The sequence below is a fragment of the Apaloderma vittatum genome, unplaced genomic scaffold, assembly GCF_000703405.1.
Source record: "Apaloderma vittatum isolate BGI_N311 unplaced genomic scaffold, ASM70340v1 scaffold12944, whole genome shotgun sequence".
In the NCBI taxonomy this organism is placed as follows: domain Eukaryota; kingdom Metazoa; phylum Chordata; class Aves; order Trogoniformes; family Trogonidae; genus Apaloderma; species Apaloderma vittatum.
Genome location: NW_009711031.1, coordinates 90,979 through 111,954, shown reverse-complemented (window position 1 = coordinate 111,954; position 20,976 = coordinate 90,979). Strand labels below are relative to the sequence as shown.

The following is a 20,976-nucleotide window of genomic DNA, read 5'->3' as shown; positions in this document are numbered from 1 at the left end:
AAGAAAAGTTTTGACTGTTCTGAAGTGACATCAGAAAGCAAATTTCCAACAGGGGCTGCAGCAGTTCCGTAGTATTGCTGTAATATCCAACACATCTGTTAAAGAATATTGTTATACTCACTGGGCAGTGGACTTCAACAGCTTTTTGGCCTGTCTTCATACAGACTGTTAGTTCTGTTATCTTCAGCATTTGTATTTTCTTTTATCTTTAGGGATGCCTGAAAGTCAAGGGAAACACAATGAAAGCAACAGTTCCAGTGCTAACAGTTTGGTTGCTTGCTTCGGACAGGTCAGTTCCTTTATCAAGAAGGAAATAGAATTCTCATGCTTGCGCTTCTGGAAGTCTGCTTTGCATATTTATGCATTTTAAAATTGGATACTATAAGGCTGGAGTCATATCCATTACCCTAGTTATGCTCTACCTAGTTGTACATTACATTTTCATCCATCATAGCCTTGGCAGGCCTCAAGTTATATTTCTCCAGATTCTTCACAAAAGGTTCTTGATTTTGCGCTTTTAGAATGGAGCTCGTTTTATTCTCTTATTAACAGATGACCTGATCATGCTTGTACACAGTCTCAGTACTGGTTCAGAAACTTAAACTCCTTTCAACTATTAAAAAAATGTGAAAAAGAAAACCATATCTGGACTGAACACATTTTTTGTTGGTGAATTCCCTTCTCCACAACAGGCATTTGTACATAGTTCCTGGATATGGCATAGGCACACGCACACTCTCTTTTTCTTTATGCCTTTTGGTTACAGGCTTGCATTCTAATGACAGAAAAATGCAAAGTTATTTCTTTATGTTTAAATAGGACCAAATACAAATTAGAGAGGTTTAGCAGGCGTTGGACTTTAGGTGACACACCACAGTGTAGAATTCTGTGTTCTGAACAGTTAGGCAGCCAACACATGCATACACAATACTTAGAATTTAGGTGGTGAAATCTCTCTTCTATCCCACATCAGAGCAGAGCAACACAAGCTTTTTAGTGCTTGGATCCTTTAACATGCACTTAGGCTTCTCTAGCCTTTGCACCTCATATATTTCTGCTAAGACAAGGAGGAAAAGTTACAATACTTCAGGCTTCCAGTGAAGCTGCTGTTATCTATCCAAATGACCTTCCCTGCATAAGGAGAACATTCCTCCAGAAAATTCTATTTTGACTGCTTGCCTGAGCTGCTCTCCTCCCTGCCCTGATGGCATATGATGGTAGAGTAAGGTTAAACGCTGGAATTTTTAAATACACTTTTCCTGTTGGTCACAGAAATACCGTGTTTCATTTTTGAGAGGTGAGATACAAGCTTAGATGTGTGTTCCTGGCAACTGCATTAAGATTTCAGTAGGATAGTAATAGGCCTGGATCATCTCAGTTTTTCTAATGTAAGTAATGGTTATGAGAAATGAAAAATAATGGCTACAGCTCAATAATTAATGCTTGTATACATATACTTCAGGATTAAGATAAAAAACCAATATAGTGCACAAATGTAAGGCACAAACACATCCTTGTCTGTTACATCCTGGTTCTAAAAATGGATCATACAACTCTTGGAAGGACTGTACATGAAAAAATGTAAAGGAGGGATATTAGGAGAAGAAGGGGAGCTAAAGCAGGGAGAGAGTGATTTGTCTTACTTTGGTTTTGTTTTTGTCAAGTACCAATACACAGCAAGTGAATATCAAGCTATCCAGCATGCTCTTCGTCAGAGACTTGGTCCAGAATATATCAGCAGTCGGCAAGCTGGAGGCGGACAAAAGGTACGAACAAACATTTGTAGATGTTTCAGGTCACTGTTTCTATTCCCAGGAAAACTAGAGTAAAAAAAGTTACAATAATCCTTACTTTTGAAATTAATTTCCTACTAGTAGTTTAATATGCAGCTACGAAAGCAAATTCAGCATAGCATAAATTCTGGCTTTTACTGACCCAAAGATTCATTTTACACTTTAAAAAAAAATGACTTTTCAGTGCTTCATCCTTTACAAGGCAATATGTATCTACTTGGGGAACATTGGGATGTTTTTCTTACTTTTTCCCAGAACTGGAATATAGGAAGCATTATATAACACTGGCTGCATTTTACCCTCTTTAGTGCCTGCTACCTCTGTCTTCCATTGCTTACGTCATGTTTGTTGTCTTATTAATCCTCCATTGCAGTTACTGGAAGAGGGTGAACCTAAAGCCGCGCCATCATCCTGTTATTCACATTATCTGAACCTTAAACTCAGATGGGTTTATGCAGAATAAGATGATGTGCATAATCTCTCTTTAAAATAAAGCAGATACAGATGTGTGCATGTGGGCACATATTTATATCTATGTATTTGTATATATATTTATGTATATATGCATTCCTTTTCAGGTCTGTTACATTGAGGGTCACAAGGTAATCAGTCTGGCCAATGAGATGTTTGGCTTCAATGGCTGGGCTCATTCAGTCACTCAGCAGAATGTTGGTAAGTATATCTTGAGGGTAAAAAAGTCTTTCCTCTTGTTTCACTGTGAGGCACTGAAGGAAAAGTCTCTCACATAAGGACTAGGGTATCTGTCCTTGAAACTGATCACTCAAAAAAAACCCCAGGGAGACGCACGTGGAATTTACAAGTGTCTTAACAGTTGGTAAGAATGAGAGAAATTGAATAATAATAGACCTTCTATTTTCTTTTTAGATCTTGCACTATGTCATAGTCATTATTCATAGAATGCGTCGGGTTGGAAGGGACCTTTAAAGGATTCTAAGCATATTTATGGTTATTCATCAGCTATTTTAATCAAGTTTGCTGATCTCTATGGGAACACTCAGTCGAGAGTAATTACAATTAAACTATTTAACACCCAGCAGCTCTGCACCAACTTTTATACTCACTTGTAATTTTTATATTCTAACTAGTTCATATTCTCAGTTAATATTCCCTTAATCTTGAGGGACTCACCTTTTCCTACAGTAGAAAGATTTGGAAAAATTCAGGTGATCCTAAAGTTTACGCTTCTTCCATCTCCATAGCTGAAGTGTTACCTACCAGCAGAGTGTTGTCCTTGTTTGCAGATGTGCTGTGCTTAGACTGAAGACTGGTTGTTGAAGTGGCTCAAAAAAGCTGTGAAAATATACCTCCTTCCTTTCCTCCTTCAGAAATAATTTCTTACCTCAGGCTGTCAGATTCTAGACGTAGAACAAATCACTTCATTGCTTTCCACGTATTCTGTACCACATCCCCCCCGCCCCTTTTTCAGTCAAGAAAGGCCGGACATCCTTCAAACTTCTGCCATTTTCAAATAATGCCGTAACAAGTCATTCCTTAGCAATTCAGAGACAGAGAATTCTGTTATGTTTGATTTTAAATTCCTGGATAGAAGAAAGGCTTGCACTTCTGGCAAGTGTACGAAATACTTAAACAAATAGACTAGATGAGTACAGAAAAACTTTTGGACCCCAGAGTACAGGTGAGCAAAGTACTCGGACCTCAAAGCATTTCCTTTCAGACATTTGTCATGTTTCTATCAGACTTGCAAGACTGCTACCTAGAGCGCCCTATGTATACTGTATAGTGTTGCTTTTGGTTTAAAATAAGGTAGATTAGAGATTGTGAATTTAGAGTTGTACTGCAATCTCTTAAGCTCTTTAGGCAGCCTGTCCTGGATAAAACCTTGTGCAAGATTTTGCAAACTGGAGGCTTCTAGTGTTTGATAGGAAGGAAATTATTTTTATAGATAACAATTTGTTTTCCAGTACTCTTTTTATCAATTGATACTTTGAGTCTTCCCTTCCAGCTGAAACACTGTTACGCTTTGGACATTTAGGATACCTGGCTGAACAGGAAGTAACATTTAAAACTCTGTCTTCTTTTATATGCTTCAGTTTATACATGTAGTAGCAGGGTGTGAGTTTTTGGCAGGTCTAACCACTAATAACCAGAAAGTATCACATAACATGTTCAGAGCATACGTGCAAGACAGCATTCTCAAACTACAGTTACTATTTTGTTAGTCATGCTCCATTTCATAGAAGATGATACAGTATTTGGGCATATTCGATATGTATGGTACAGGTTTATGAATGTCCGCAGAAGACAGCACAAGATCTAAATGTGGATCAGAAGTCTTTTGTATTATTTAGAATGTTATTTTTACCTCCCCTAGACTTTGTTGACCTCAACAACGGCAGGTTCTACGTGGGTGTCTGTGCATTTGTGAAAGTTCAGCTGAAGGTAAGTGGATTTTTTTATTTGCTCTGTCTCTAGTTGAGCGATTGCCTAAAGCTGTGAATGAAAGTTCATGCATAGGTCAGACTGTGGTTCAGGAGTACTGTATTATACCAGAGAACTCAGTAGCATCCAAAACACTGACTTAGCTCTAGAACAACCAGCTAAGAGCAGGTAGCCATGCTTAGGAAAGCAAAGCATCGACTAAGAAGTGCTGTATGTGCAGAAAGTTCCCTGTACTTACCATTTTAAAAATTTTACTGCAGGATGGGTCATACCATGAAGATGTGGGGTATGGAGTCAGTGAAGGCCTAAAGTCTAAGGCCCTGTCCCTAGAAAAGGCAAGAAAGGAGGCAGTAACAGATGGACTGAAGAGGGCACTCAAGTAAGTGAAGATCAATACTTCTACATTTTCAGAGGTTAAGTGAGAATTAAGTATTATTTTCAATCACAGTGAGCTCTTTTATTTCTCAGGTGCTTTGGGAATGCTCTTGGGAACTGCATCCTAGACAAAGACTACCTACGAGCCGTGAATAAGCTTCCACGTCAGGTGCAGTACACGGGCTGTTAGAGCAGGGACTGCTTGCTAGATGGGTGCTGCTCCTGCTTCTTCATATTAAAAAGATTATGAGTAATTATATCAGTGCATCTCGTCCCTGAATGTTTCCAGCTATGAGGCAAATAGGCTTTGCCTGCTAGTTTGTGTTGGTACATCGATTTTGCAACTGAATTGTGAGAGCAGGATGTACTGGTCTCAGCTGCTGGAGAAAGAGGAATAACATGAGGAAAGATCTATACTCAATTTATTTATTTTAAATGCCTGATATGATACTACTGGCAAACCATGGCTCTTAGACACGTGAAGAATTAGCACTAGAACTGATGTGTACTTGAACACTTACTTTCCATGCCATAACTATGGTTCTTATCCTTCCCAAACAACAAGAAGCCACGTTACTTCTTGCTTTGCTTTTCAGCCTCCTTACCTCCTTACATTTCAGTTTGCAAAGAAAGAGCTGCGGTTACTTTACCTGCTGTGAAATGTTCACCTCAGTGAACCTTCTGAGGTAACCAACACCATGGAGAAACACCTCTGTCAGAGGTCTTTGGTCCAGAGAGACAAGAAACAGTGATGTGCATCTTCATCAGTGATGACCGTACTGTAACCCCATTCCTTCAGCGCTATCACGATTTGGACCTGTGCTGTGGCGTAACACAGCAGTCCTCAGAGTGTTGAGGTTGCCCCTCAGTAACCAACATTAATCTTACTAGCTCCTCGAGTGCCAGCGGGGGGCAATAGGCTTCTAGGTGGTTGCCTACCTTGCTGAGTGAGGAAAAAGGAAGCCTTTTACAGCTGCTGCTGAATGGCATTTCCTAGTAAAGCTGCCATCATTATACAAGGATTTACCAAATGCCAGCCCCGAGCTGTAAGGCGGTTCTATGTAGCTAACCTGGACTGCAGGAGCGGATCCAAAGTGACACCCTGCCAAGTAAAGATGGCACAGAGCTCTGCTTTGCCAGGGTCATTGTCTATTAGTGGTATTGTCACAAATTTGTAAAAATACAGAGCCAAACCAGCCCATGTTTAATCAAAAGAGCGTGGTGTATCTCAGTGATCTCAAGGTTTCAGAACTCAGTAGATGTTTGCCATGCCCTTTAATACAAACATGGAAATAGAACTGGCAAAACTAACAGACTCAGCAACAGACTGGTGAGACTGTCTGAGAAGCTGTACAATTGTGCATCCATCACCCACATCTGTTCTCATTTGCAGGGAGCGCAGTATGGGGAGACATGGGCACCTGCCCTAGAGCACTGAACTGTTAAACTAACACGAAGTTGCATGAATTCAATGATTAATTAAGTCAGTGACTTTGTACTGAAAATGAATTTCATTTTTCTAATTAATACTCTACTTAGAGCAAACAAATCAGATTTTTCAACATTATTGTATAGAAGAAGCCTGTGCATACTTTGTTAAGCTGATGAAGAAATTTTCTGAATATGTTTTTTCTTCCTTTACTAGATACCCCCTGAGTTAGAGTTGGCCAAAGCTAAAAGACAAGACTATGAGCCTGAAATAGAGAAAGCAAGATACAACAGCTGTTTGGAAAGGCAGAACATGGGAGGGAGACAATGCTGTGAGATGGCATCTAACTGTAAGCCTGCTCAGACAGAGGCTGCTGCAGTGACAGTAGATCAGGAACAGCCAAATAGTACCAGGTGACTCTGCTATTATAAATTTGTTTTATAAGCTATATACGTTATATATTATATATTATCATAGAATGGCCTAGGTCGGAAGGGACCTTAGAGATCATTTAATCCAACCTCCCTGTCATGGGCAGGCACGCCCTCTCTCCACTAGACCAGGTAACACATGGGGACCAAGTGGGAATTGAACCCCCAACCTCAGGGTTGTCATTGTTGTCAGCACCGCACTCAACCCATTATATATTACATATTACATATATTAGAAGTTACTGTACCTTTTAAGACATATGAACAGCCCAGTTTGGAAGATGCCATAAAATGGTAGTTTAGTGGATTTTCCTTGCCGTTACTTTATTACACGTTTTTTTTCTTCATAAAATGGAATTGCTGAAATCCCATTTAACTTTGTGCTTACTTGGGAGGGGAACAGAAATACAGACTCTTTAGCTACCGAATGTGATGCCACTTACCAGCGGAAACTGAGACAAAAGCAGCTACAGCAACAGTTCCGGGAACAGATGGAGAAAAAGCGCCAGGCTCCAGCAGTTACTCCTAGCAGCAAACAGGGTAAGACTTGACCTTAACAGCTGACAGTTTTCATGATAGGTACTGGCAGGCATGTGTTACCCTCGATACAGGAGCCTGACCACTTTCATTTGCTTCGTACTTTTCCATCAACACACCTTTGAGGCCGAAGGAAGGAGGATTATCATACTTTCTCCTCCTTCTATGTTCTTAAAGTAACAGGAATGTGGGCTCTAAAACTGCATTGTTAAACCTACGACTTTTCAGCCCTCTTGAAGCATCATGCAGTGCCACACTTGGCTGTTGTCAGCACCTAACGTGCTGCACCAGCGCTGGGGCACAGCACGTCCCTGAGGTGGTTGCAGGCAAACACACATTGCATTAGCTACTAGCACGTTGCTCTTTACTCACGGGGATGTGTAGACAGCCATGTAGTAAGCAGTAACTTGGGGATGGGGCAGACACTTTAAAGTAGCGCAGTAGCTCTTGTCAGCGGATACAGTCTTACCATTCCATATACTGCTACCAGCTCTAGGAAAAAAGAGGGTGTCAGCTTCTGCTTATCACTTCAGACTCATGCTGAGCAAAGGGTTCTTCTGATATTATTCTCTTCCTGTGTTACTTCCATCCAGCAACATCCGATCCTCCTGTGAAGCACAGCACTCCCGCAGCTGTACAACAGGAGCTCGCGATAGAAGAGGAGTTCTTTGCAGGTCAGCCAAAACGTGATGAGTGATAGAGTGTTAAACCCTTAGCATTTTAATCAGCTCTTCAGAGTATAGTGTAAAAGTTTTGTAGAGCCTGGAATAATAGAAGTGTGCATATGAGTGTGATCTTAACAATACAAACTTGATCTTAAAATATTTGCTTGAGTGGCAGGGAAATGATGCCCGTCGGGTTTCATACTTAATGCTTTTCAGTGAGGTTGTTATACCTATTTAGTAAATCCTTTTCCTGAAGCTATATTGCACAGAAAAGCAATTTACAAGTTGGATCACAGTTGCAGCATGGTGCCTGGCCATTGCTTAAGTCCAGAGTACAAGGGGTAGTACCATTTCCCTGCACTGACATACAAGATGTTTTAAAGTTGAATTTTTTTTAGTGGCCACCACTTGTAGCAAAAGAGGGGGCTGGTCCTGGAGTTGCTGTCATTCCTGTAGTACAATACTGTCATCTTTGATTTCATCACCTTTTCATTCATTCTAGATGACCCTGAGCTTTGGGACATTTCCTTGGAGAACATTGATCTTAAGCTACTGAGTCACAAAACAGCAGACCCATCGCCTGGACACCAGACACCTGAAACACCCCGTGGATGTCATCAAATGACCACTCGTAACAGGACACCCCACAGAATGAATTACCACAAAGCTTCGGCTAGACTTGCACAACTGCAGCCGTCTGCTACAACCGTGAGCAACAGCAGCTGCGCCAACCAGCATGCCCCAGGTACGTGCTACCAAAACACAACTGACTGGCCTTAGCAGTGGCTCTTGGCCTCGAAAGCAGCGCTGTTAGATTATTAAGTTGGAGTGGGACAACCATTCCTCTTCTCTTGGACCTGGCTGCAGATGCTGCAATAGCAGGCTAGGAGAACTGTCTGGTTTCTCCATCCAACTGTCCTACCAAGGAAGAACTAGAAAAAGAATTGAGGAGCACGTTTAGAAACAAAAAGCTTTCAGAAATCTGCATTTCTCACTGTCTCCCTGTTTGGCAGAGTGCAGCCCCCATAGGAGAAGTCAAAGCTTGAAGAAAAGGAGGCTAGAACCTACGTAAAGCACCTGGTGGTATCGTTACCTCCGTACTGGATTACATCAGAAGACTGCAGTTGTCTGTTCAAATTATGTGAGCAAGTCTAATACATTGATGGATTTTCATGCATATTGTGGTGAAGCTACAGTGAGGAGTTTAATACAGCCAGCAAGAGCTCAATGTACTTTCAGGATATTTCACATTTCAGATGTCTTTTTCTATAAACGAGCAATCATTTGTGCTTCTGCAGCACCAGATTTGTGGCTGTATTACAAGCTGATGTTACACAGCACATGCCTGAACTGGTAACAGAATTAATCTTTAAAACAAGATGCAATTTGTAGCTTCTTTCTCCCTCAGTGTTGCATTTCACCACAGAGAGATGGTTCATGGGAGAGGGCACCGTCAGGTGGCAAAGCCAACACCCTGCGGTTGCTGAGGGTGTGAAGCTGCAGCAGTGTTCACCTCTGAGGTGCGGCCCAGCCGTTCACCCTGCAGCTGCACCCACAGGGCCAGAGCCCCCAGCTCTGCCTCACCTCACGCCTCAGCCCGGTCGGGGCAGTAGCATCACCGTCAGCTCAGCTGTGCCTGCGTGGGGCAGGAGCACTGGGCTGGGGCTGCTGCCATACACACACGTCTCAGTGCTTGCTTGGACCCTTTGTAAAGTAAATGGAAGATGCACTTCTCTCTTTTTAAATGAGCTTTCAACCCTTTTCAAAACAAAAATAAACACGTGATTTGAAAAACAAACCATCCTTTTAGCCGTTTGTGCCTCTGTACCCTTCAAACCATTACAACTCCTTTCCTGTTTAACAAGCTCCAAGAAGTTAACGCAGTCTGACTAGTTACTAGCAGGAAGCTAAAGAGACTACCTGCACATCTGTACAGCCTTGCATTTGCTTTAGGATGGGCAACAGAAAACTTAAGTGGTTTTTTTAAACTTCAGAGCAAAGCAACAGCTGTTCCTCCCTGAAAGGAAGACGTTTTAAGCAGCACTTCATGCTGGATACAGTATTGTTTTTCAGAAGCACACTGCTGGAGGCAAGGAAGGTGATACCGCAGGACTGGAAGTTAGAGCTGGACCAGGAAAATTTACCCAAAGTCTTCGATTAGTCCAACCCTGAAATTAGTGTCAGACTGAAAACAGGACCTTGTTGTGCTTTGTCATCACTGGCCACACCTCATCTGCCATCTGTCTGGCCACGCCTCTTAAAGCCAGCTAAATGTAAATACCTTTGACATATTCAGCATTTATCCCTGTTCCACCACCCCACCTTCATCACTTCATCCGTCCTTTTTCCTTGAAAGTCTCTGCTATCCACTCACATCCCCCTCAACAGGCCAAAGAACAAGGATGGCCTTCAGACGGGACCAATTAACTGTAAAAGATTACAACTAGAAAATAAGCTTCACATTTCACCACACCAGTTTCTTTCCAATTCAGTGCTGCCGTCAGAACAGCTCGGGAAGAAACACATACCACACGCCTGAGTCACGCAGTCACTGCTGAAATCAGATACCTGTCAGGAAGGGAATGTGTACACATTCAGAACCACGGTGTTCAAAGCCACCCGTTCCAAAGTTCTACGGCAAAAAATATTTAAAGGCTCACATAAACACAAGGGCATCGGCTTTCCTGACTCATGAGAACAGCGCAAACACAACCATGCCACCTCCCAGAGTAATCGCTGCAATACTCCTCCCAGGATTGGTCCCTTTGAGAAGGGCAGGAAAACTTAGAGCTTTTTTTTTCCCTTCCCCTCTAAGGCAGGCCTTGCACAGCATGACTCAAAAGCCATTCTTAAAATGGAAAGAAATGCAGCAGCAATTAGTGTTTAGAAATACCAAATAATTCCTGCAAGTCTGCAGCTGTTGGAGAATGACCCTGTAAGGCAGTTCCACGCTTCACCAGTACTGCCACAAATCTGGGGATGGCATTTCTGTTACGAATCTATACTAAGGAGTTTCTCTTCCCAAGCACTGCCCACCTCTGCTCCCTTCCACCCCCAACAGAAAGAGAGGAGTGGGGCTCCACTGTGCCCAGGATGGGCCTTCCCCAGCCCTTGCAGCACACTCTGCTCCAGCTTTGCCACCCTGAAGCAGCGCAGCACTCACACAGTGAGAGGCGCCGAGATCTTCACTGGCATCATGAGAGTGTTTTTCTATTTGGTAACTCCTTGACAGACTCAGCCACAAAAGCAATCACACGCTTACCTGTTACCCTTCGCCCCTTCCCCCGCCCCTTTGGCCCCTCCCCTCTTAAAGAAAATCCATTCTACGAATTGTTCTTTATAGTACCTTGTGTCAGAACATTCTATTAAAAGGCCAAAGGCTCGTTATTGACCACTGCTTTTAAGAAGTTAAGGTCTCATTAAAATGGGTTTCTTGCACTTTCCTGTGACAAACTGATAAACTGAGTAACAGTTAAATTGCTCCAGGAAGAGGACGGAGAGGATGGAACCTGCTGTTCAACAAGAAAACCCACAGCTCAACAAAAGCAGGTTTGGTTTATTTGAATGACTTCATTAAATATTCTACAAAGGTAACAAATTGCAGCACAAAGCGCAATCATACAAGGAGCGCAGTGCCTGGGTTTAGTGCAAAACATACAACTAACTACGGCCAGGGAAGCCCAAAGTTTCAATTAATTTTATTTTTTTTATTTTTTTTTTTTACAGTGTACATTGTTAAATAATGTAAAGAAAACGCTTGTAATTCAGAAACAGATTTTATGTGGAAAAAGATACTCAAAGTGTAATATTAAACAAAATAATTTAACAGTTCAGTAGCATTAGTTTATTCCTCTAGACTTCAGTTATTCATCCACAGGAGGGGGGGGAGTGGGGAGGAAATCAATGGTAAATAAAACCAGTTCTTGCATAACATTAAGAAAAAAAAAAAAAGGCCTCAAACTTATTAGATCAAAATTAAATAACCACGTGCTGCATCCAGCTGGTTGATTCCCCTGTCATGAATATCCTTGTCCCATTATTGCCTCAGGTTTGTCACTGCTCTCGTTTCCCCGCCCTGGGCATGTTCCCCTGCACCCGCTCGCCCAGAAGGAAAAGCTGAGGTGCTCCGTTCCGCTCCGACTGCCAGGACCCCACTTCCTCCCCTGGCACACTGTGAGCCTCCTCGCTCTGTAGCTCTAATCTGCACTTCAGTTACAAAGACTAAAACCCCAAACAAATCTCAGGGACTCCGAGCCCAGCCACCTTGCCCCCAGCTTTCGCCCTCAGGCACTCCTGTCTCCAGCCTGTACCTGCCCTTGCTGTCAAAACTGCTGTAAAAAAAATGACAGGAAAGAAACAGATCTCAGGCGTTTCTTCATAAAAAGAGAACCTCCGCAGGCAGAAAAAAAAACCCTAATTAAGGCTCCACAGGGGAATGGCACTCCTAGAAAACAAAAAAAATCAGGCAAGTAGTATCTCCGTGACACACCAGCTTCCAGGATACTGGTAAGCGCCTCCCCAGCAACAGGAAGTGGTGCTCTCATCCTTCACAGCTTTTTGCAGCACGACATAAATACTGGCTGTATTATTTTTACTTTGAAGAGGAAACCAGTATTTTTTAAATACAAAAATGGGGAATGACCAAAACAGAAGGTACAGTACAGTTACTAAGAGGTGACAGATAGTTACAGTCCTGGTACCAGCTTGAAATTTGTGAGAGTGAGCAAAATTGTAAATCCTCCAAGTACGACAGAGGAAATTTCTCGATGCCGGCTGTTTCAAGTACATCCATTGCCGGCAATGGACGTTGCACCAGGACAGTCTATTCCTGGCTTAAATGGATTTTACAAAACAAAAAAAAAAAAACAAAAAAAAAACCAAACCAAAAACAAACAAACAAAAACCCACCAAAAATAAAAACCAAGTAAAAAAAAAAAAAGTAAAAAAAAGCAATCCCAGCAGACAAGCCCATGCCACCGAGCAACGGCAACTCTCCCTCAAGTCACAACCTGACCAAACATCTTGACCACTTCACTGGTGGAGTCAAACTGCATCTTAAGTTGAGCCTTTCCCAAAGACACATGTTGTCCCCATCCTCTCTCCGCTTCTGAATCAGACCTCTTGCCTCCAGAGACGATGTTGGTTCATCTTGTTTTAGCTTCATCCACAACCCTCCATCCTACCCCCACCTGGCCCCTGTCACACCAGCGACTTCAGATCTGCCCGCCCGGACAAGTCTCCCCAGCGCACGGAACATTGTTCCAACCTGCCGCCTCAATGACTTCCCCCTCCGTACACCTACTCTACGCAGTAACGGTATCGCTACGTGAACGCCGATGTCCCGGTCCCTAGGTACAAATAATCCGTCCTTCTCCAAACTTGCCCTCTGTCCACCTGGGGGTCTGCTGGGAAGACGACGCTAACTGCAGAAGCAATAGAAGTCCAAGGCACTAAAATATCCAGCAAGCATACTGGGAGAACAGACAAGTATTCAAGTACATTAATTTATACAATTTTACATTCACATTTATTTATCTAATACAATGAAAATACAAAGGAAAAAGTTAAAGTGTCTCCAATAAGTATAAGGATATAGCTAGCTTTTTTTCCCATTTTTTCTTTTTAACTTTTTTAACCCTCTATATTCCACTCAATTTTAAACTACTGTTGTCCAACAACATTTATATATCACAGTGTTTCCACATCAAAACTGATGGTAAGTACATGTCCGCAGGGAACTTTTAAAATTTTTTAAACAATTTAAATTGCTCTAATGCTGCAGTCAAAGCTGTTAATATCTTACTTAAAGCAGTAATGACCTATCAAGCACGGGCTGCACTGCAAGTCCATTCATGTGCCCCATCGTTTCAGAGCCAGGTACGATTGACTGGGGAGAGGGAGAGGAGGGGGACTCGAACAGCTTTTCTCCTGGTCTTGGGTCTTCAGGGAGAGATGAGAAGCGTGCTAAAGCTTCATGCTAGGACTCAGCTCTCCCACCTCAACACAGGTAGATTCAGCCTCAAACCAGAGAAATCTTACAGCAAGACTGCGTTAACTGACCCTGTGACTTCTCTTCACAGCTCTTGTTCCACACAAGAGCAGAACCCCTCGGTCAAAAGCTCTGTCCCATCGTAAGGATGTTGATCATCCTCCTCCCCCTTGAAAGCGCGTGGGGAAACTCCCTTTAACAGAGAGTTGACAGCAATGGTTGGAAAAGAGAAATTCATTCCCAGTCTGGCAAGCTACCAGTTCATTGCAGCACTAGTAGTTGATACGGAGCCCCATCTCCCTCCCCAAGCCCTGTCCCGAGGTCTAGCCAGCACAGCCTCCGCACGTGGCTAAGTGGTCCGCAGGTTGGAGCCTGGAGGGTTGCTGATGGATTTTTGCAAGCTGCCGATGTTGAAGCTCTGCAAAGACGTGGCACCTACAGGCTGGAACTGGCTGAGCGGCGGCTGTGCTGGACCACCCGTCCCACTCCACGGAGTGGCAAAAGATGCCGCCGGGTAACCGTACTGCTGTGGAGGACACATAGCCTTCGTGAAGGGACCTAAAGAGGTAGCTGATGCTGCAGAGATGGGCGTAGCACCCAGGGAAGATGTCATAGAGATACAGAGCTGACCCGGTGCTGAGAATTTTCTTGCCATTCCAGGGCCCTGAAAAAAACCAATAGAAAAAAACAATCCCCAAGAAAAGTTGTTAGAGCTACATGGCAACTGTACTCTAACTGCATTTAACACCCTACTGACAGACAGTAATTCATGCTTCCTTACCAAAAATGTTCACGGATTACTCCTTACCTCGTAGCTGCTGTGCCCTTTGCCAACCTTCTTGCCAGACAGATTCATGGCATCTCGGGCCCAGCTGTCTACCAGCTTGTGCAGGTCATCCGTGAAAGTGCCCTTCCGGTTTGAGGCAATAGCTGTCGGCTGAGACTGGGGCGCTTGGCTGTTCACTGCAGCCCCGACTGTGTTGGTGCTGCTGGTCCCTACAAATATAACAAAACAGGAATCAAAACTTGGGTGAAAGATCATCTTTCTCCAGTAAATGTAATAATGGTACATCAACAGAGAGGTGGTTAAAATGCCATGCAGATTAATTCTAAGTCTCGATTCCAGGACACACTGAAGTGGGAACTACAAGGACTCCTACAGGCATTTTCTCAGAGTATTTCGTAGATATGTTTACTTTTCAAGAAGTGTTGCAAGCAGTCATCTTGAGAGGGGAATAGCAGCAGCCACGACAGGTCTTTGTCAGAGGAAAAAGGACATGGTTCTCCCAACCTACACCTTTTAATTAGCAGCAACCACTGTCGGCACAGGTCAATTTCCCCTCGGAGGACAATGCTGGATGCTGAATAAGGAACTGTACAATCAGCATTGCCAGCTGCTCTGTAGCAAGTTATCTTCACTTTGTAAAACGAACAGAAAAATTCACCCAGATTACACAAAAAGTCACAGTGAGAAGCAGCAACTGCTGTTTCCAATAGCTGCCATACTTATGTTCTTGAGGATAACCAGATGGGACTGTCTTCATCCACCAAACAGCCAGAATCAGCAGGGAAGTCTGCACTGCATTAAATTTTGCTTTTTTGCCTCTGAAATTTTTTTTTTTGCCATTATGTTCAGATTCCTACGTCAAAAGAACAAGCATTTCAGATGCAAACAACTAACACAGCTTAAAGAAGGCAGAAATGAGAGGAGTTCCTCAAACATGCTTTGGCAAGTTTTTCTATTAATTGGGTTGACTGCAAGAACACAAAAACACTCTTCACATAAATACCAGGTTCCAGTTCTGCTAGAAAGCTTGCCAAACATTATCCTGTAGAACAAAAAAAAAAACCTAGCAGCTTTGTTTTGGATAGCCTCACTGTCCCCCTCACACTTACAAAAACAAGCATCTGCACTCCAGCTCAGGTTTTTCAAAGGCAGACCTCATAACAGGAATCAAAGAAATTGCATACTAACAAGTATCCTGTGTTCCCAGCAGTACTGCAAAGTATCCTCATTTACAGATGCCGAAGTGACAGTTAGCCGCTGGGCAGATTTTTTTTGGAAGGACAACGTAAAGGCAGAACAAAACTAGATTTTTTCAAATCTAAATTTTTCAGTATCTGGCCACTGCAGTGCTAAACCCAGTGCTCCTTGCAAGCACACATCCTCAGCTACTCGGCTCTCCGCATTCCTCAAACGTTTCTACTTGCTCACTCTGAAGACTGCAACTGGGAAATCCAAGCTTATGGCAGACATTCCTGAAGAACACTGATTGAAAGTGGAGCATCAGAAATGCCAGTAATGAAACTCATCGCTTTTTTGCAAAGGCCAAATGCCAGTCGCCGTCTCTTGCCTGGCAGCTACTTCATCTGTTCCACTTTCCCCAGCTATCAGCCACGGGACTTGCAACTGCCATATGAAAGAACAAATCGGCTCCAAACCCCTGCAGGAATGTTCCATTTTGAGGAGTGAATTAGGAAGGTGACGTACTTACTATGCAGGACAAATAAGCAAAGTGTTACTGTCTCTAGTAGTGCTGAGAAGGGAAGGATACGCATCCCTCCCACCAGTTCCAGCTCAAGCACGAGTGTGGCTCCCGGGCCCGGGGTGTCCCCAGGCAGGGCAGCAGTTGTTACAGGTGGGCAGACGCATGCGACCATACACGCAAAAAGGAAAGGATGAGGTTCCCTGGCCAGGGAGTGCAGCTGCAGCTCGGATGAAGAGTGACAGGAACGCATTTGTAAGGTAGTGAGGAACACAAACCTTAGGCATGCATCATGTGGAAAAGGGCTCAGAATAGTTATTAAATAACACGATGTGAAAGGTGAAATTAAAGACAAATGAGGCAAAAGCAAGAAAGAGGTACTTGAGGGGAGCTGCCAGAACCAGTAATAATCACATTCCACCGTGAAGGTTCATGCAGGGATTGACACACTTGCTCTCATTCTCTTCACGATGGCCAGTATCTGCTTTTGGTATTTCACATTTCCACTTTAACTGGATCCTGGATCTGTGCTGGAGAGCCTCCTCAAGCCACAGAAGGGAGAGAACGAATCAAGGTATATACTACAGTGCATTCAGCTGAAGGTGTGAAAGTTCATTTAGGAAAGTTTAAGTATTTCAAAAAGGACTGGATTGGTTCAGAGTGGGAAAGGTGGGAGGTCGCCAGAGCTTTGTCTCCAAAAATGGTTTTGTTAGGGAGCTCCTACCTCAGGTCACAGACAGACCAGCCCACACCATTACAGGTGAGCTACACAATTACCAAAGCTCCCACATAATGTCAGTTTTAAAAATTACTGCTTCGGGACCTCAAATTTTAGCTCTGACGTAGTCACCACCTGCAGAAACTGCCATCCAGAAGAGTCTGAAAAGGAAGTGCTTCAACTTGTAGCATTCAATGGAAACAACCTCCCCACATTCCTGCACGGTCACAGCAGCCGTCCCCAGTTCTGCTCTGACATGAAGGATCTGAAGTGAAACAGGCTTCTCTCTCTCCAGCCTGCTACATATAATGCTTTCATTCTGCCCTTTTATTTTTCCCCCCACAAACCAGTAGCCAAAAGACACCTTTAGAACAGTTTTAAGCTACGTGAGCACACACAGGCTTTTCTAAACACCTCTTGCTTTGGGAGACACACTGGAGATTTCCAATGGCTTACTCTTGTGCAGTTCTGAAGGAGTGTCTGCAATTGGATCCATCTCTGAGGTGGCAAGCCCCATCAGGTCTGTAAACAAACCAGCTGCTCAGAGGTGCAACTCTAGCGCGTTACAGTGAGCAACTGACCCTGACTGCCCGACTCACTCTCGTTAGTGATGAGCATAAGAGTTCCACAGCAAAGGCGAGGTTCTGCCTGCCTCCACTCATCTGCAAGAGTAACATCCAGACTATTTGATATACTAAGGACAGAGTACACATCTGAGGGCATAACACAGACAGACAGATGCTGTGCTGGAGACAGAGTCAGGGAGGTAAGGCTTCGGTGACCAGAAAAAGCTGATGAATAGCTTTACAATCAGGGATCGGAGATAACAGAAATAAGATAATTACTACAGAGCTGGTTGCAAGGACAGACTTTTTTCACCATCTTCCCTGAAGCACAAAGAGAGAGTAATTTGTTAAAGATAAGAGAAACAGTGAGAAACGTTTAGTATCAGCAAACAGTACAAAAAGCTTGGTGAGAAACAGAGAACACAGCACAGCAGGGCTCTTGTAGTCACTGCTGGGACATTCCAGGAAAAACCCAAAGACTGGTCTCACAGTTTAATCAGTTGTACTCTCAGAAAGAGAAGAGGCCCAGCCTCCTGCAGTCATTTTTCTGAATTCCCAGAGTGTAGTGAAGAATGTCAGCAGACATTACTGTCACAGCTGGCTGCTATCACCAAAGGAAAAGCAAGTACATCTTCTACTTTAGTCAGGACACAGGAAGCATTTTACAGCTATCAAAAGTTTGACCGGTTTACAAGATGAGAAATATTTATTTGATAGGTTTTTAGTTTGCCCTATTTCCTCAGATCCACAGAACAGTTCAGCCATTCCCTGCCGAGCTGTACCACTCTGTTTCTCCAGCTGCACAGTTAAAAGCATCAATTACTGCACTGTTGCCTCAACACCACCAATCCGAACCCAGCATCTTCTCCAGTTGTCACTCTCCACAACAGTCTGCAATAGCATTTCAAGGACAAGACTTTAGGAAGCAAGCAACCTGCAATAAGCCGAGTGCCAGGCCAAGCTGTGCCATGCCAAGTACCATTGACTTTTACAGGACAGCTACAACTCACTTCTTAAAAGGAATCCATTTCCCTAAGCACCAGTCCCACAAAAAAAAAAGAGATGCATGACAAAATAGTCTTACAGCCAGATGATGGTCAATTTGCAGCAAGCCAAGGCCTTTGAAGTAAATGATCTCTCATATATTCAAGTTCATCGTCAATTCTAGAAACAGGATGGCTGTTCTTTATATTCCCTACTCCAGTAATGGACAGGTCATGCTAAAGATAATTTTAAAGAGTTAGCTTTGGTAAGAATTTAACTTCTTCCAAGAAAGGAGACATAACTCTTGAGATTGCAGATATCAGTTAGTGAACATCTGCACAATAATATGGCTAGCAAAAACCTTTGCACCTTCTCAATTTCGAACATGAAATACCACTAGTGCTTACGTCCCCAATTCCAATGAAGTGTGATAGAGGTATCGTTGCAAAACTGAACAGCCAGGAAAAAACTTCCCCTCCCTCTGACTCATTCACTTTCTCAGAGGATGGAGCTGGTTGCATTGCAGCTGTCTCTGCAGAAGGTCAGGCCCAGTTCCTGCGCACGACGCTGCGGCTCAGCCGTGCTACAGCCAACTGCAGCGAGACAGACACTACAGGTGCGTGGCACTGTCGCCCAGTGCAGCGACTGATGGTCTCTACAGCACTTTGAGGTTTCTCATATCAAGTCATTCCACAGGGGAGGAAACAAATGTCAGACATTTAAAGGGTCCAGCCTGCAGAAGCAGCATGGGAGATGTTGCAGCACTCCCAGGGAAAAGCAGCACATCAGCAGCCTCAGCTCAAGCGTATCATTACTTCAACCACATCAGAAGTTTGAGGCTCTCTTGTAAGTCTGGTCTAATGTAAGTAAAAACAAAAGGATTCTGAAAAGAGCTGCAAAGTAACTTGTGAGGGTTGACAGGGTGTCTGAAGATGTCTATTTGCTCACCTCTACTGTTGTTTCTTGCACATTTAGCATATCTCCAATTCACAGCAAAAAAAAATCTCAACCTGGACCCATTAATAGGTAAAGGATTGTTTGAGTTTGCCTGAAAATATTCTCAAAGTACTTTTAAAACCCTCAACACTTCAGTCTTTCACTATTTACCTGCTAATGAACATAAGTAGCATTATTAACTGCCTACAGGTGGCATCAATGCTCTGCACTATAATCAGCACTAGTGCTGAGAACATAAAAAAACATCCAAAAATGCACAGCAAGCATACTGCTGGAAGAAGTCAACATATTCTCTCCATCAGTAACAGTAATGTCCAACAAAGGAATAATTTGGAAAACGGATCTTCCTCGCTATTCCGCTAGAAAGGCTACCTCCCCTCCAAGACTTATGTCAGCTAACATACACTGAAGCCCAATTACTAAGGCAGCCCAAAACAAAATGCCCATGCTTCCACAACTTGCAAACTCTCCCCAGTTTCTGTTATTTCACTGACCTGTCCTGAAAGTTCACATCAAAAGCTTAGAGAAAACAAGTCCTTGCTGTCATGAGTTTAACAGATTACCTAATGTGAGAACCCAAACTTCTAAAGGTGTGCTAAGAGCAGCTCAGCTGAGCCATGGGATGAGAGGGAATACAAGGTGACAGATGCAAATGGGCTGCATGAAACAGATCCAAGCAGCAGAAAACAAACCAAAAGAACCAAAAAAGACAAAACAAAAAACAGACAAGGAAGGAGTAAAGGTGTTACACACAAAGAGCCAAGCAGGGCGTACTCAGAAATCGGGTCCTCCTGCCACCAGGCTTGAACGTCACTCTCTCAGATGCACAGTTAAACTTCGCACAGCCTGTGAGAAAACAAAAACGGGAAGAACAGAGAAAGGAAAGGAGAAGAGACAGAACACCGCTACAAGATGTTAGCAACTTGAGGTTGGAGGGGTGAAATGCATTAACATGACACACAAGAATAAAGTCTCAAAGCGTGAGCCAAAGAGTACGTACACAATATACAGAGTGAAGAGACTCTCCAGTACCTCTAGACATTAGGCCAAGTTCACAGCATCACTCGCCAGCACACAAACCCAACAAGAGGTTGCAATCTATAGGAAAGCCAAATCCTGGCAAAAGTATCCAATTATAAAACGGTACTGCACAACTCTAGACACAGGGAGATGACTCGCATAGCTCTAAAATACTTCAAACAGCTCATTAAAAAAAACCTCTATGGGAAATTCTTCCAAGAAATTGGTTCAATTTTCTGTGTGTATTTCTCCAATTCCAGAGAAAACATGCATTAGAATTGATGTCAAAGGTTTTCAAAAAGATTCTCAAGGGGTGGAAAAAACCTGAAACAGCTAAGTTCAAAGAAGAGGAATCAAGCTACCACCCCGCTAACAACTAGCAAGCAGAAAAAACCCTTCCTGCCAAGTAAGTCAGAGCTGTGTCTGAGAAATTATTTGATAACATACTAACTAATAACAAGCAATCGACAACTTGCGTAACTCAAATAAATGAACAATTTACTATTCCTACCATCCCATCCTCCTACACTAACACTTTGTTCCAAGCTAATTCCTGTAACTCACAATGGAACATGAGCCTTTTTTACCTTTTATTGTTAAAAATG

At 43.1% G+C, this 20,976-nt stretch overlaps 2 protein-coding genes across 2 annotated transcripts in view; one reads left to right on the top strand and one right to left on the bottom strand.

The window, feature by feature from the left end:
- The first annotated feature begins 214 nt into the window (after positions 1-214).
- On the top strand, positions 215-8,723 carry RAD52 (RAD52 homolog (S. cerevisiae)). Its single transcript, XM_009867513.1, has 11 exons — positions 215-289; positions 1,665-1,766; positions 2,372-2,465; positions 4,147-4,214; positions 4,475-4,593; positions 4,683-4,758; positions 6,235-6,431; positions 6,853-6,989; positions 7,580-7,660; positions 8,154-8,396; positions 8,665-8,723. Exons 1-11 carry the CDS (start codon positions 215-217, stop codon positions 8,721-8,723), a joined length of 1,251 nt encoding a protein of 416 aa, XP_009865815.1.
- Positions 8,724-12,967: 4,244 nt separating this feature from the next.
- LOC104272503 (serine/threonine-protein kinase WNK1-like) overlaps positions 12,968-20,976 on the bottom strand; it is a gene marked incomplete at its 5' end in the record, with an annotated part of 71,374 nt that continues 63,365 nt past the window's right edge. The window contains 2 exons of the mRNA XM_009867514.1: positions 12,968-14,304; positions 14,449-14,636. Of these exons, the coding sequence (XP_009865816.1) occupies positions 13,990-14,304; positions 14,449-14,636 (503 nt within the window). The remainder of the gene's footprint in view (positions 14,305-14,448; positions 14,637-20,976) is intronic.

Excerpts from the sequence above, each read along its gene's own strand:
- RAD52 (XM_009867513.1), top strand. The coding sequence starts at position 215 with ATGCCTGAAAGTCAAGGGAAACACAATGAAAGCAACAGTTCCAGTGCT. Across the intron at positions 290-1,664 it reads TGGTTGCTTGCTTCGGACAG|TACCAATACACAGCAAGTGA; the intron begins GTCAGTTCCTTT and ends GTTTTTGTCAAG. Across the intron at positions 7,661-8,153 it reads AGAAGAGGAGTTCTTTGCAG|ATGACCCTGAGCTTTGGGAC; the intron begins GTCAGCCAAAAC and ends CATTCATTCTAG.